Source organism: Olea europaea, chromosome 12 (genome assembly GCF_002742605.1).
Source record: "Olea europaea var. sylvestris chromosome 12, O_europaea_v1, whole genome shotgun sequence".
Taxonomy (NCBI): Eukaryota; Viridiplantae; Streptophyta; class Magnoliopsida; order Lamiales; family Oleaceae; genus Olea; species Olea europaea.
The window spans coordinates 15,582,429-15,596,098 of NC_036248.1; the positions used below are offsets into that span (position 1 = coordinate 15,582,429).

Consider the following 13,670-nt stretch of genomic DNA (forward strand, 5'->3'; position numbering starts at 1 on the left):
GACAACCAAGGTGATTGTCTATGATCCCATATTATGACAATGTCCAAAATTACAAAATTAGTATAAACAGATCGGATAATAAAATCAAAAATAAAATTTTGTAAAAGAAGAAAATGAGGAAAATAGAGTGAGCAACTTAATTTGTGAAAATCATATAAATAAATGGAATGGAATAAAAGTAAAATTGAGATGGATGATGAATAATGAATATTGAATGGATAACTTTGTGTAAATATAAATGAGCAACATTTTTAGTAAGAAAACAATAATAAAAAATAAATGTTATTTAATTCTGAGTCAACACGTAGTTATCATTATTGGTAAAGTTGGTTATTACTCATTTAATTAGCTTTCAAATTTTAATACAGTTAATTGCTATGTAGGATTTTCATTCTTCACATAGAATTTTTTTACCACATGAACGAACGAAATTCAGATAGATGATGAGAGAGTAATATTATGTAAAAGTAAGTGAATAATTAGTGATATTTTATTTTTTAGTGAACAAGTAGTATTCAAAAATAAATATTGGTGATTAATTTTTTTTTAGCTTTTTTCTAAGAATTGTTTGATAGTCATTATTTCTCAAAAAATAATGTTTTAAAAAATAATTTTTTAAAAAAATGCGTGAGTAAAAAGTAAGATTTTTTTTTTAAATTTACGTGTAAAATATTCTATTGCGTATGTGACTAAAAATATATATATATGTAAAACAAAGAATTTTGAAATAAATTGCTAAATGAAAAATGAAAATGGTCTAAAAGTCGGAAATAAATTGCTAAATAAAAAGTGAAAATAGTCAAAAACTCGGAAAACACGAAAAACACGTCGTCCGCACCAATCAGGCATGTTTGTTTTCATATGAAACCAAAAGTCACCGTAATTTCTAGAACCGCACATTTACAATCCCCCCTTTTCTTCCTAACATCAGTCCACTGCGCACCTGAACAAGATCAGCTGGTATCTTACACTCAGATCTTTTGGATTATTAAGTTTCTTCTAATTTTTGTATAGTTAGTTTTTTTTTTCCAATTGATTTCTAATTTACACGCGTATTTATGTCTTCTTGATTCTTAACTGTGGGATTGTAGTGATGCGAGTGATTTAGGGAAGCATGAAATGGAAAACCCTTGTTGTTTTGGTTAAAATTCTTGATTTTTGTTGGAATTGTGGAAAATTTGAGAGAATTATTGTCAATTTGACTTTGATTGACTTGATAGTTCTTAGTCGGATTTTTTTGAAGTGTAGCTTTGGTGAATAATGCTGATTTGATTTTTTTGATTTGATAGCTTATTTTACACGATCATTAGCATCCGTATGTTATTTTCTTGAATCTATTAAGTGGGAGTTTTATTGATTAGGGAAGCATAAAACGGTGAAAATGAAATGCCCATGTTATTTTTGGTTTCAATTATTGTTAATTTGCTTTCTTGGTTTTTCTCACCTTAATCTGAGAATTTTGCCCGTGTAATTTTGGTGAATATTTTTTATTTGATTATTCTGATGGTCATGCAATGAATTTTGCAATTATTATCGATCATGCGTTTGTATATGTAGTTTCTTTTAATTTCTGCCACACACACAATTTTTTGCCTTTTTCACAAATATATTTAGGCAATTATTCTTCTGTTTTTTTGGCTGAGTATAAAAAATCTGAATATCATGGTATATGTTTATATAAATTAACATTCTCTTTACCATGTTACTTCCTTTTCCTTATTAGACTCTAGAATTGTAGCAAATAAAGGTAAAATTAAGGGAATGTAAGAAAGATGAATAAATGTGTGTAGTAGAAAAAACTCAGTTCAATTCACCTAAAGAAAAGGAAAACTTGGTGATTGGAAAGAGAGTGAGATAATGATATTTGAAATTACTACACAAGATGTGCATGTTATGACAGTTTATCTTTTGCCCTAGACTAAAACAAAAGAAAATGATGCCCCCCCCCCCCCCCCCCTCCTTTCTTTGTTCAAATTAAGTTTTGGGGGGTATTTTTCCTTTGTAGATAATTATATTTAGCGTATGTTTTACACCTTCTTTGTTGTGATATTATATCGTTTTTATGTTTTTCCAGACTATATCTAAAATTTTTTTCTCATGAGTAACAGTCAAGTATCTTATTCTAGATTCCCGCCTGTATTACGTTCCTTTGGTTTATTTGAACATTTTTCATAGGGCATAGAGAACTTTTATGATATTGACAATAATTAGCTCCCGTTTGGCCCCCATTCTCTTTCTCATTCTTTTTCTCATTCTTATTTTCAACCACACAATTTTTCATAAAATAATACTACACGCAAATCGAAAACTTTTTATTCTTTTTCAACCACACATTTAAAAAAAAAAAAAACACTATTTCAAACATTAAAATTTGGAAAGAATGGGGGCCAAACGGGGGCTTAATCTCTTGTGACTATCACACTGTTTATCATATTATGAACTTTTGTATTCTGTATTTTTGCATCGAAAGGATTTTTCTTCCGTTAAGAAGTGCATGATCTTTTATCCTTATTCGGTCCCATACATATAAAGTTATCACCCATCCGTCAGGGTTTCTTATGATATCTGTAATTCAACTACAGCTTAATTTTTCTGTGCAAATGATACAGCAGTCATATTATCAGTAGCTGTACCAGAAAGGATGTCAAGTGGCAGAAATACCCATTTCTGTTACCAATGCAGCCAGCCAGTTCGGCTTCGAGGTCATAATTTGACTTGTCCATATTGCGATGGAGGCTTTGTACAAGAGCTTGACGAGTTGGTTGGTGCTCAACGGCAGGATTTTTTTGGATCTCATTCCAGAGATATGTCTGATTTTGGAATGATGGAACCTTTCCATGATCCAAGATTTGGGATCATGGATGCATTCGCGGCACTTATGAGGCAGAGAATGGCTGGGAGAAACCCAAACTTCGACATTAGGACACGATCAGGTGCTACTTCTGAAAACGGCATGGCCTTGGGTTCTGGACCTTCTGGTCCATTGTTGATATTTCACGGGCAATCACCAGCCAGCATGTCTGATAATAATGCATTTGAGTTCTTTCTCAATGGAACCCCTGGAATGGGGCAGCGTCGAGCTAATTTTGGTGATGTTTTTATGGGGCCTGGACTGCAGGAATTGATTGAGCAGCTTACCATGAATGATAGGCAGGGGGCACCTCCGGCACCTCGTTCTGCAATTGATGCTATGCCCACTATTAAAATTACTCAGAGGCATCTTAGTACTGATTCTCACTGCCCAGTTTGTAAAGATAAATTTGAGTTGGGTACTGAAGCTAGGCAGATGCCATGCGATCATATTTACCATTCTGATTGCATTACTCCTTGGTTGGTTCAACACAATTCCTGTCCTGTTTGCCGTCTTGAGCTGCCTTCACAGGGTTCTGGAAGTTCTCGTCCCAACTGGAATTCGAGAACTGGGAACGCAAGTGGCAGCGGTGGTGCCCACAGCAATGGAAGGGTCAACGTGCAGCATCAGGGGAGAAGGAATCCATTCTCGTTCTTGTGGCCATTCTGATTGTCAAATCAAAGCACTCGCCATTATGCTGAAACAGGAGGAATTAGTTCAACAGCATTTAACAAATATAATCGTGAGGGTACACTATCCTGGATGGCATTTTGATTATTAAGGTTGAGTTTGCAGCAAACTTTTTCTCTTTGTTTCGCTTTTTCTTGTCTGTTTCTTATAGCGTGCCTCTGTAATCTTCTTGTGATTTAGCAAATATTTTGGCGGTGTAGATATGTTTCATAAAATTGTCTTAAAGATTTAGTAAGTTGAACAAGGGTGGCCGAATACTTAAATTTTCCATCATGTAAAAATGCCTTTGGTTTTAGCTGCTCATTGTTGCCTTGGTATGTTGATATATATCGAAGATTGGGTAAAAGTCGCCTGTGGTTATTGAACTTGTAGCTAAATTTTCGAGATTGTCAGTTATCTTATAATTTATTTGAACGTTGTTTACTCTATCTAGTATCGTTAGTAAAACTCTCTGAAATGTCTTGCATGGTTAACTGAAAATTCATAGCTTTCATATCGATTCAGTTTTACACCCATCAATATACGCTGTGAGTTGGTTAGGATGACGATGGGGAAATGTGGATTTGGTATGAAGACAGGTAGGAGTGTTGTGAATGTGCAGATACGGGCTACCAAAGTGGTTGGGTGCCAGCTTTGTGCGCTAAAGGGCGAGATTTTGTTAGGTGCCCATCATTTTCTACACTGTTCCCTGTTCTCATCAGCGCAGGTGGTTTGATTGAGAAATTTCGAAGCTTACTTACCATGTTGCTTTGTTTTTATACCGATAGAGGGATGTGCCATAAGTATTCATCTTTTGGGTCTATGATGTGGTGATCGAGTTTTGCTGTGTTCACACCACCTCTCGACCTTTTTTATGTTAAATTCAGCGCGTCTGGGGGTCATTTTGTATTTAACTTGTAGAGAAATTAACGCCGTTATACTGTGCATGTTAGTGCATTGTGCTGCAATTATTGATTAAAATAAGTGGAATGACCTTTTTAGTTACTTTACCAATTAAGTCACTCTTCTTTAGAAAATGGCGTTTTTGGAAATAAGCTCATGTGGATTCAATAATTATTGCACAAATGGAAGCCACCTACCGTCAACACATGGGTGGATTTATAGTGGGGTAGTGGGATCATCTGCTATCACACTAAATTTTAAATCCAAAATTTTGCATAACATTTTTCAAGATTTTCAAAATTTTTTTTATTAGTTTTCAATTTTGCTTCCACAAATAAAATTTTGTGAAATTTGACTCACAACTTGAAATTCTAGTGCTGCCCTGCCTTTACAACAGTCAAAAAAGGGATTAAGATCTGGACAAAATGACTCCCAGACACAATGCTCAATGATGAATCGATGTCATAGGTCAATACAGTTTTGCACTTTTGAGTATGTTTCTTAGGGTTTTTGGATTTTATGATGTTCTTTAGAGTGATCAAGTTTTGTCGTGCTCACACTGCTGTTTTGCTTTTCTCTCATCACCGTTGGTTTTTATTTTGTTAGCAATGGTTTTGTCAACATGTTCAAAATGCTTCAAGGACGTAGTTGGAGGGTTGAGGAATGTCAAGAGTGAACTAGAGAAGTTACCCATAGAAAGGATCCTGAGATGCTATTGAAATGGTGGATATCCCGATTTCCTAGGCATGTTACACCTCTGCTCGGGTCAAGGCTATCACCAGTGGCGGATCCAATACTTAGCGAGTAGGCAATGTCGTTCGTCCTAGATCCATCGGAATTTAGAGGTTGATTGGCAACAAGATCGGTTTTTACAGGTTGGCATTGGCATTGGCCATGAACCGTGAAGTCTATGAAGTATATGATATGTTCGGACCTTTTTCCTTTTACAGATAATGGGCTTTTTTTTAATAGAATTTAGAACATTTGGCCCAAATCCAAAGGCCTGTAGCTGAGGCGGGAGGAGGATTGGTCTAGTCCAGTTTGTATGTATAATATACTTGTCTTGCATGTTGTTGCCCCCAATCGACTTCCAAAATCAAAAGAATACGGCAATTCCAAAACCAAAATCCACGTCCTTGGAATGCTGGAGGAACATTTTCTAGCGAAAACCCACGTGTTGATGAGGTGATTAAAGTTAAAATTTTCTATATTTTCATTTTTTTTTATCTGGTTTTGATTTGTTTGTTGCTGCTGATGCAAATGGGTTGAGTTGAACAAAATGGGATTTATGGTTTTTGTGAAATAATTCTACTAATCCCATGAAAAAAACCTCTGTAAATAGAATTAAACATTGATAAATTAATAAATTGTTCGAAGATGACTCGCCTTTGATTGAGTTGAATCGGGTTTGATACACACATAAGCCCTAAATTCCAAGAGAAATGCTATTCGTACAGACACATTTGCACAGAGTCTGTACAGATGCTCTCACATGGTGTATGCGGTCCACATGTGGGGTCCACCTCCATGTGAGAGGCCTTGTACAGACCCTGTGCAAATGGGTCTGTACAAGGAGTTTATTCCAAATTCCAATCCTAAATGACCACCTCAACACTTGTCTAGTGAATGAGTTAATCGACGTCATGTAAATTCCCTAGGTTCTATTTTGTTTAATTTTCCTTACCTTTTATTTTTTGGCATAATTAGCAAAAATTGTCCCTACCTTTCAATAGTATTATGCAAAACGTCCTTACCTTTTATTTTTTGAGCTTTTCACCCCTAGATTTCACATTTCATTGCGCAAAAGGTCATTTTCATCCATTTTTTTAATAAAATGACGATTTTACTCTCATATTCAAATAAAACAAAAAGAAAAAAAAGAAAAATAAATAACTATCATAGTCCTAAATCTTTTAAAACATTACAAATAAGTCTAAATTCTCCACTACCATCACTTTCACAACCCCACTAAGCCGTCACCTATAGATCCATATAGCACCACCTTTCGACCACAACACCCATCGGACTCCACCACCAGTCTCGCCTCACTCTCCTCAGTATCCTCCTCCATAGTATTGGTCACCAATCTGTCCGAAACAACCGCATTTACAACCTAAAATACCAAATTGTTGCATAAACCCTTCATAACATTCCCACTTTTGGGGCCACCCACGGTCACGCACCACCATAGACAAATCTATACATGGCCTCACATCAATCAAAACTGCCTCGAATCATTTTATTGTAATTCCAGAACATTCGACAATGACGACGTCCATTTTGCCAAAATCTTCTCATTCAATTCATGCATCCCACAACACTAAATTTCGAAATTGGCATCAATCGAGCCATACAACATTACTATTATATATTTTTCCTAATTTACAAGTAATAGAATCTGCATTTATAAGCTGCAAAATATACAGGGCAACAAATTTACAGCGATTCAGTTTACAAGTATTTACCAATAATGGTGCCTCTGAAGTCTTTAAGAAATTTAAGAGGATCGAACTACGGGAGATCACAGCCATCAGGTTTCCAACGCCATTTGACAATATCAAGGGCGTTCGACTTGTTACTGCCCAGGCAGTTCCACCCTTTGAAAATCTCCTTGCAAGTGTGGTCGTATCGTATCGAGGATGGCGGTGGAGTCCGGTGGGCATGGTGGCCGAAAGGTAGTGCTATGTGGTTCTATAGGTGGCAGCTTGATAGGTTGTGAAAATGGTGGTGGTTGAGAATTTATAATTTTTTTGTAATTTTTTTAAAAATTTAAGGATTATGGTTGCAGTTGGTAATTCATTTTTCCTTTTGTTTTATTTGAATAAGAGGGTGAAATTGTCATTTTATTGAAAAATGATGAAAATGACATTTTGCAATGAAAGGTGAAAGGTAGGGATGAAATGAAAGTTAAGGACATTTTGCACAATAACATTGAAATGTATGAACTTTTTGTGCTAATTATGCTAAAAAATGAAAGGTTGGGAAATGTATGAACTTTTTGTGCTAATTATGCTAAAAAATGAAAGGTTGGGACGTTTTGCACAATAACATTGAAAAGTATGGACCTTTTGTGCTAATTATCTTTTGATTTAACGAAGCATTTTAATGGAATGTTGATAGAAGGACGTTTTGCATAAAAAAAAGGTAAATGTGAGGGTGAAATCTGTCAAAAAATGAAAAGTAGAGACGTTTTGCACAAAAATCTAGAAAGATAGGAACGTTTTGTGCTAATTACCCTTTATTCATTTTTTCTTCTTCGGGAGTTGTTTGTGTGAAATTTCACGTTGGTGCTCAAAGAATTCCTTTAGCCTATTTAATCATTGAAGTTGAATAATAATACATATTGTGTCACTTTTCTTGTGAAAGTAACGTCCAGTTTGAAGTGATGCTTGTTAAATGTTATGGTTGAGTAGGGATGTTAATTAATTCATCAGTTGTAATATCTTGGACTAATATATTGATTGTTATAATTTTTTGAATTTATTCTAATCCTACATTTCGTATCATGTACATTTTTTTCTTATTATTTTAGGTTGTATTGAATTATAATTTTATATCTATACAATTTCTATATTTTAGTGTATTTATATATTGATTGAAGATTTTTAATATTATTTAATTAAATATTAATAATTGATCGCTCTACTAAGGTGATCCCAGTCAATGACCACTCTAACTCATCAACATTTCTAGATCTGTCATTTATAGGGTTGCACAAAAAACCTGTGAAATCGCAAACTAAACCGAAACTATTGCTTCGGGTCCACGTGGACCTGCAATTTTTTCTCCCTCAAATCGAACAAAATCATTTCAAAATAGTTTGGTTTATGTTTCGATTTTCAAAAATTGCACAAAATCAAATTGAACCCTATCTAAATTTTTTAATTAAAATATTAATTTTATTAACTTATAAATTTTACATTTTTCACTTTTTAGATTAAATACTAATTTAGCAATACAAATAACAACAAGCTTATTAAATAATCATAAAAAGTAAATTATGTTCATTATTATTGGCTATGGTTTAACAAGTTTACAACACATGTTCTTACCCGATATCTAAATTAAACTAAAATTATTCTCAAATCATATGAAATTAAAAAAAAAAATCGACAATCAAAATCATAATCCAACAAAACTACAGTGGCAAATCACACCAGAGTTTCAGAAACCATAACATAAACTCTCATTTTTCAAACATTTGACGCTTGTCTATCACTGTTAAACGAATCGCTTGTTGCTTTTTGCCTGTTAGTCTGCTAATTTTTGTCTAAATTGCCACTTTCGCTCCTCTATCAATGAGTCTCAAATTCTTATTCAAGCAATTTTCCATTGTTCTTTTTTTATTTGTTGTTTTTAAACTTATTATATACTTGTAAGTTGTGATTTGGATAGAAAATGAATATTTGTGTGCTTAGATGATTAATGAATTTGTTTGTGGTTTGGAAAGAACGACGGATAGAACGTATTGATTGTGTGAAAATGTTAAAGTTCCCTAACTATTATTATTACCTTCTACTTTCATAAAGTAAGATAATGAAATTCGTTAATCCCCAATAAATATAAACTCTATCAATCTTTATACATCTAAACATATCGTGCTCAATCCTTATTTAACATCTCATTAGTAAGACAAAATGAGTTTAAACCAAACTATAATAGTAGAACGTAACTTTACTTTTACCAACAGCTATGTGACAATATGAAAGTCAAACAAGAAAATGTAATAAAAATGAAGAAAGATGTATTTGTTCTATTAACATCTTTCGACAATCAAATCTGAAAATAATTTATTCATCGATTTCATTATAAATATGAATGTAACTTAACATTTAACAATATTTGCTCTCGTTTAAACTTATATGTTAACTTGTTTTAAATATTTTACCATAATGTCGATAAGTAAATTGTGGATTAAAACCGAACCAAATCACAAATTATGATTTGGTTTGGTTTGGTTCGAAAAATAAAATGGTTTGATTTAATTTGAAAAAATTTCGAACCATATGAAATGGTTTGAATTGAAAATATGATACAAACCGTTTAAAGCGAGCCGCTTTCACTCCTAGTCACTGGCTATCACCCGTTCCTAAGATTGATAAAAGAAGAATTGAGAATATGCCGTGAGTTTTGGAATTCAACACGCAAATGAATATCCGTTGGTTGAGTTAGAGTTTACTAAAAATTTAGCGCACTTTCCAAGTACTTGCTCTGGCAAATAAGCAAATAGGGATTTTATTGCAGTTCAATCCGCCTATATTTTCCTTGCACAGTAACAGCGCCTAGCTTTGCTAACCCAAACCCCACTGTACAAAGTAGCACTGGCTTTCTTTTCAGGTGGTCAGCTGGGGTTCTAGCTTGACAAACATTTCCTATTTAATAACTAAAAAACTAAGGTATGTAGGGGGTGCTTTAAAAATTGACTCAGTCAAATCACACCTAAATTCCACGTTGACTTTTCAACGAAGAAATATTATGAAAATAGCCTATCCAATGTTAAAAAACAAAAATACCCTTAAATACATTATACAATTACAAAAGTTAATTTTTTTTAAAAGATATCAATACACTTTTATTTAACAAATAAAAAGCATACACTTCCTATTTTTCTTATCTGTTTACTCCAACAAGATAAATAAAACACTCTCATCTTTTAGAGCTTCAACCGCAGAAACTAAAAAATTTATTGAAATCGGAAGTCAAAAAATTTGTGGACATTAGTCTCGTCGGTTTAGTAGGTTTATATACGTAAATTTAATCTTGTTTTTGTTAAATTATAGTGCGTTTAAATCGATAAATTGTATTTCGACATTTAATGGTAATGTAGATAAAAAAATTTAATAGGTCTGTAATTTTTTAAGCATTTGAAAAGAAAAAATTCATCTGCATATATACTTTGCTTGACCAGTGTTGCCGGCGTGCCGTTGATTCGGCTGTTTGATCGATTTTTTAGCAGCCGGCTAAACAATCGGAAAAATGACCGACTGTTTTATTTTTTCCCCATTTTTTGGGTTATTTCTATTGCAGTTGATATTTTTCTTGTAATTAAAATTTTTGTTTCGACGTACAGATATGATTGTAGTCCCAGTTTGTTACTTTGGTGATTTCGAATTGGATGAAATAGATCAATGAGTATGAAAATGGACAAAGGCTAAACGTGTTAGTATGGCAATTTCCATATCATCAGGTACATCGTATGCAGAACTCTATAATGATTTACAGAACAAGTTGAATGTTGATCATTCTCAGTACAACATGGAATTGAAATTTAAATTCAGTGAGCATGCATTAGTTTCGATTCCACATATACTGATTTCTTCTGTTGATGAAGTGAATTATCTGATTGAATTGAACAATAAGCACACGACTCCTTTTTACGTGACTTTAGTAAGGAAGGATGTCATCGAAAATGAACAAGCAGGCTCGGGAGGTGAGGATCACAATGCTAATGATTTTTGGGGTACGGTGGAGATAGCTCGTGAAAATGATGTGGTTATTTTAGAGACAGTTGCACACAAAATCCCCTCCGCAGCTTGTGACAATGAGAATGCAAATGCAAATGCAAATACTTTTACAAACGAGGAGTTGCTTGCTTTATCCTGACAGAGACATGAGTGAGGTGGGACCTCGGGGGCTAGATCGAGTATATCGTTCTCTAACTCCCCACATGTGGTTCCTGATAATGAGGATTTGTATGTCAAGCAACTGTTTGAAACAAAAAAGATTTGCAAGAAGCCGTGCATCTAATTGCACAGAAATACAACTTCGAGTTTAGAATGAAAAATCGAATAGGTCATTGTTGACGCTATCATGCGTAGATGACAGTTGCAGTTGGCATTTGCGAGCGACGAAGATGGACACGAATGAGTGCTTCGTAATTCGCAAATATACACGGGAACATACTTGTGAAGTGGGAGTTTGTCGCAATGATCACAAGTAAGCCCGAGCTTGGTTTATTGGTTGACAGATAATATATAAGTATCAGGATCCACGGACAATCTACAGACCATTGGACATCATTAACGATGTTCATCGAGAGTATGGAGTAGTCATGAGCTACCAGAAGGCCTGGAAGGCTAAAGAATGAGCCTTGAAAGATTTAATGGGCTTGGCAGAGGAAAGTTATGCTAAATTGGCAAGGTATTGCCATAACATGGAGAAAACTAATCCCGGCTCGACATTTTTTATTGAGACGGAAGCCGAGAACTATTTTAAATTCTTCTTTATGGCTCTTGGACAATGCATTCGGGAATTTCGAAATGCTATGCGATCCCTAATTCTAGTCGACGGTACAACTCTGAAATCCAAATACCAAAGTTGATTATTGTTACATGTCAATATGCCAATATCCAACTTTACCCGGCATAGTTGATGACGAGAATGATCTGTCGATGCGTTGGTTCACAAAGCTCAGGGTAGTAATCGGGGAAGTCGAGGACCTTACATTTGTAACCGATCGGGGGTAGTCTATAATAAATGATATTGCTAAAGTTTTTCCTGATGCACATCATGGGTATTTCATGTACCATATACAAGGCAACCTGAACACCAGGTATAGGGGCAAAGACATCGTTTCATTGTTCAAGAGAGCGTCGAAGCTTACAATATTGAAGAGTGTAATAGGTATATGATTGAAATAGGAAGCAAATCATTCCCGACATGGGACTATCTAACGAAAATGGGGATTGAACATTGGGCGCGCTCATATTTTTCAGGACGTCGATACAACATGATGACGTCAAACAACGCGGAGTCTCTCAATGCATTATTTAAGAGGGATCGAGAGTTACCCGTTCTGGGACTGATTGAGAATATTTGTACGAAGCTGCAGCAGTGATTTCACGATCGACATGCGGAATCGCATAATTGCACGAGCGTGCTAGCCCTGGCGTAAGAGGAAAAATTCTTTAAGGCTGCAAGGGCTACGAGAAAGTTAAATGTTGAACCACTAGACGAGTCACGCTTCTCTGTGGAATGTGCACATGATACGACATACATGGTAGATTTGAATGATGGAACATGCACTTGTAAACAATTTCAGTTAGAGAGTTTTCCATGTGAGCATGTAGTTGCGGTGGCTATGTATCGATAATTTGTAGCGAGAAGATTGTGCTATCCTTATTACACTGCTGAAAACTGGAGAGCTGCGTATGTTGAAACCATATCTCCCTGCCAAACGAAGCAGAACAGGAAGTTCTTGATCATATTTGCCTGTTTAATACATTGTCGTCACCTCTCATTGAACCACGTGATCCTGAACGTCCAAGTACATCTAGAATATCATCTACTGAAAGTTTCCCCGATCGTGTACGTGTAGCAGGTGCAAATCAGTAAGGCATACTCGTCAATTTTGTACAAGTCAGGTTCCCCTAAATGACAGTTAGAGCATTGTGTATTGTTATCGATCTAAAATAAACAATATTTACATTGGCATAAACAATATTCAGATTTCATCTTGTATTTATATTGAAATAAATAATATTTACATTGAAATAAACAGTATTTATATAAATAATTACAAACAATTGCGAAAAATAGTTACAAATAATAAAAATAATAATAATTACAAATATTAATTATAAAAAATATTTACAAATAATTTATGGATCACAATTAAATTCGTATAAATCGCACGCTAACTTATTCCGTCAATTCTGTATCCATGACTGGTTGATTCCATCAACCTTATGTGCTATACTAAAAAATTTTATATACTTGATTGCGAAAATCCCACAGTCGCCCCTGCAAATGAACAAATATGTGTTAGTTCGGTTCCAATTACGTACGGATTGATTACTAAATTTAAAAAAAGATTACAAAAACTTACGATATAGACTATCTCATCGTCGTCGTGTCTGGCATGATGGCTAGTTTGTCTTCCACAGTTAAGCCCGCATGTCTAGCCATTAGAGGAACGATCACAATCACCGGCTCTAAGTTCCGCTCGAGCTGCCCCTGTGTCAGATATGAATGATCGAGATTGTACACATATATCGTCGAATTAGGGAACACGATCTCTAGTATAATGCAGTGCTGATTCATGATCACTGGAATGTATATATGCGTACAACCCCCCATGGCTTTCTCCTAAAACTCGGTAACAGCCTGATGACCCACTTGAGCATGTACGCGGGCAGCACTTACTTGTTACCCAGAAGTTGGAGGGACTGATACTCAATGGTAACGGCACGGAAGAACTCGGTGTTCAGTATTATTCGACCAGGCTTGTGGAATGACTGTGGATATT

At 34.9% G+C, this 13,670-nt stretch overlaps 1 protein-coding gene across 3 annotated transcripts; it reads left to right on the plus strand.

The window, feature by feature from the left end:
- Positions 1–808: 808 nt before the first annotated feature.
- On the plus strand, positions 809–3,906 carry LOC111405853 (probable E3 ubiquitin-protein ligase RHC1A). 3 transcript variants are annotated; one of them, XM_023034922.1, is made up of 2 exons: positions 809–960; positions 2,610–3,906. In XM_023034922.1, exon 2 carries the CDS (start codon positions 2,642–2,644, stop codon positions 3,518–3,520), a length of 879 nt encoding a protein of 292 aa, XP_022890690.1. In that variant the 5' UTR covers positions 809–960; positions 2,610–2,641; the 3' UTR covers positions 3,521–3,906. The 3 variants fall into 3 exon arrangements, with proteins under 3 accessions (XP_022890690.1, XP_022890691.1, XP_022890692.1); XM_023034923.1 differs by having other exon boundaries at positions 816–960; positions 2,583–3,906; XM_023034924.1 differs by having other exon boundaries at positions 816–960; positions 2,613–3,906.
- Positions 3,907–13,670: the final 9,764 nt, after the last annotated feature.

Excerpts from the sequence above, each read along its gene's own strand:
- LOC111405853 (XM_023034922.1), top strand. The coding sequence starts at position 2,642 with ATGTCAAGTGGCAGAAATACCCATTTCTGTTACCAATGCAGCCAGCCA.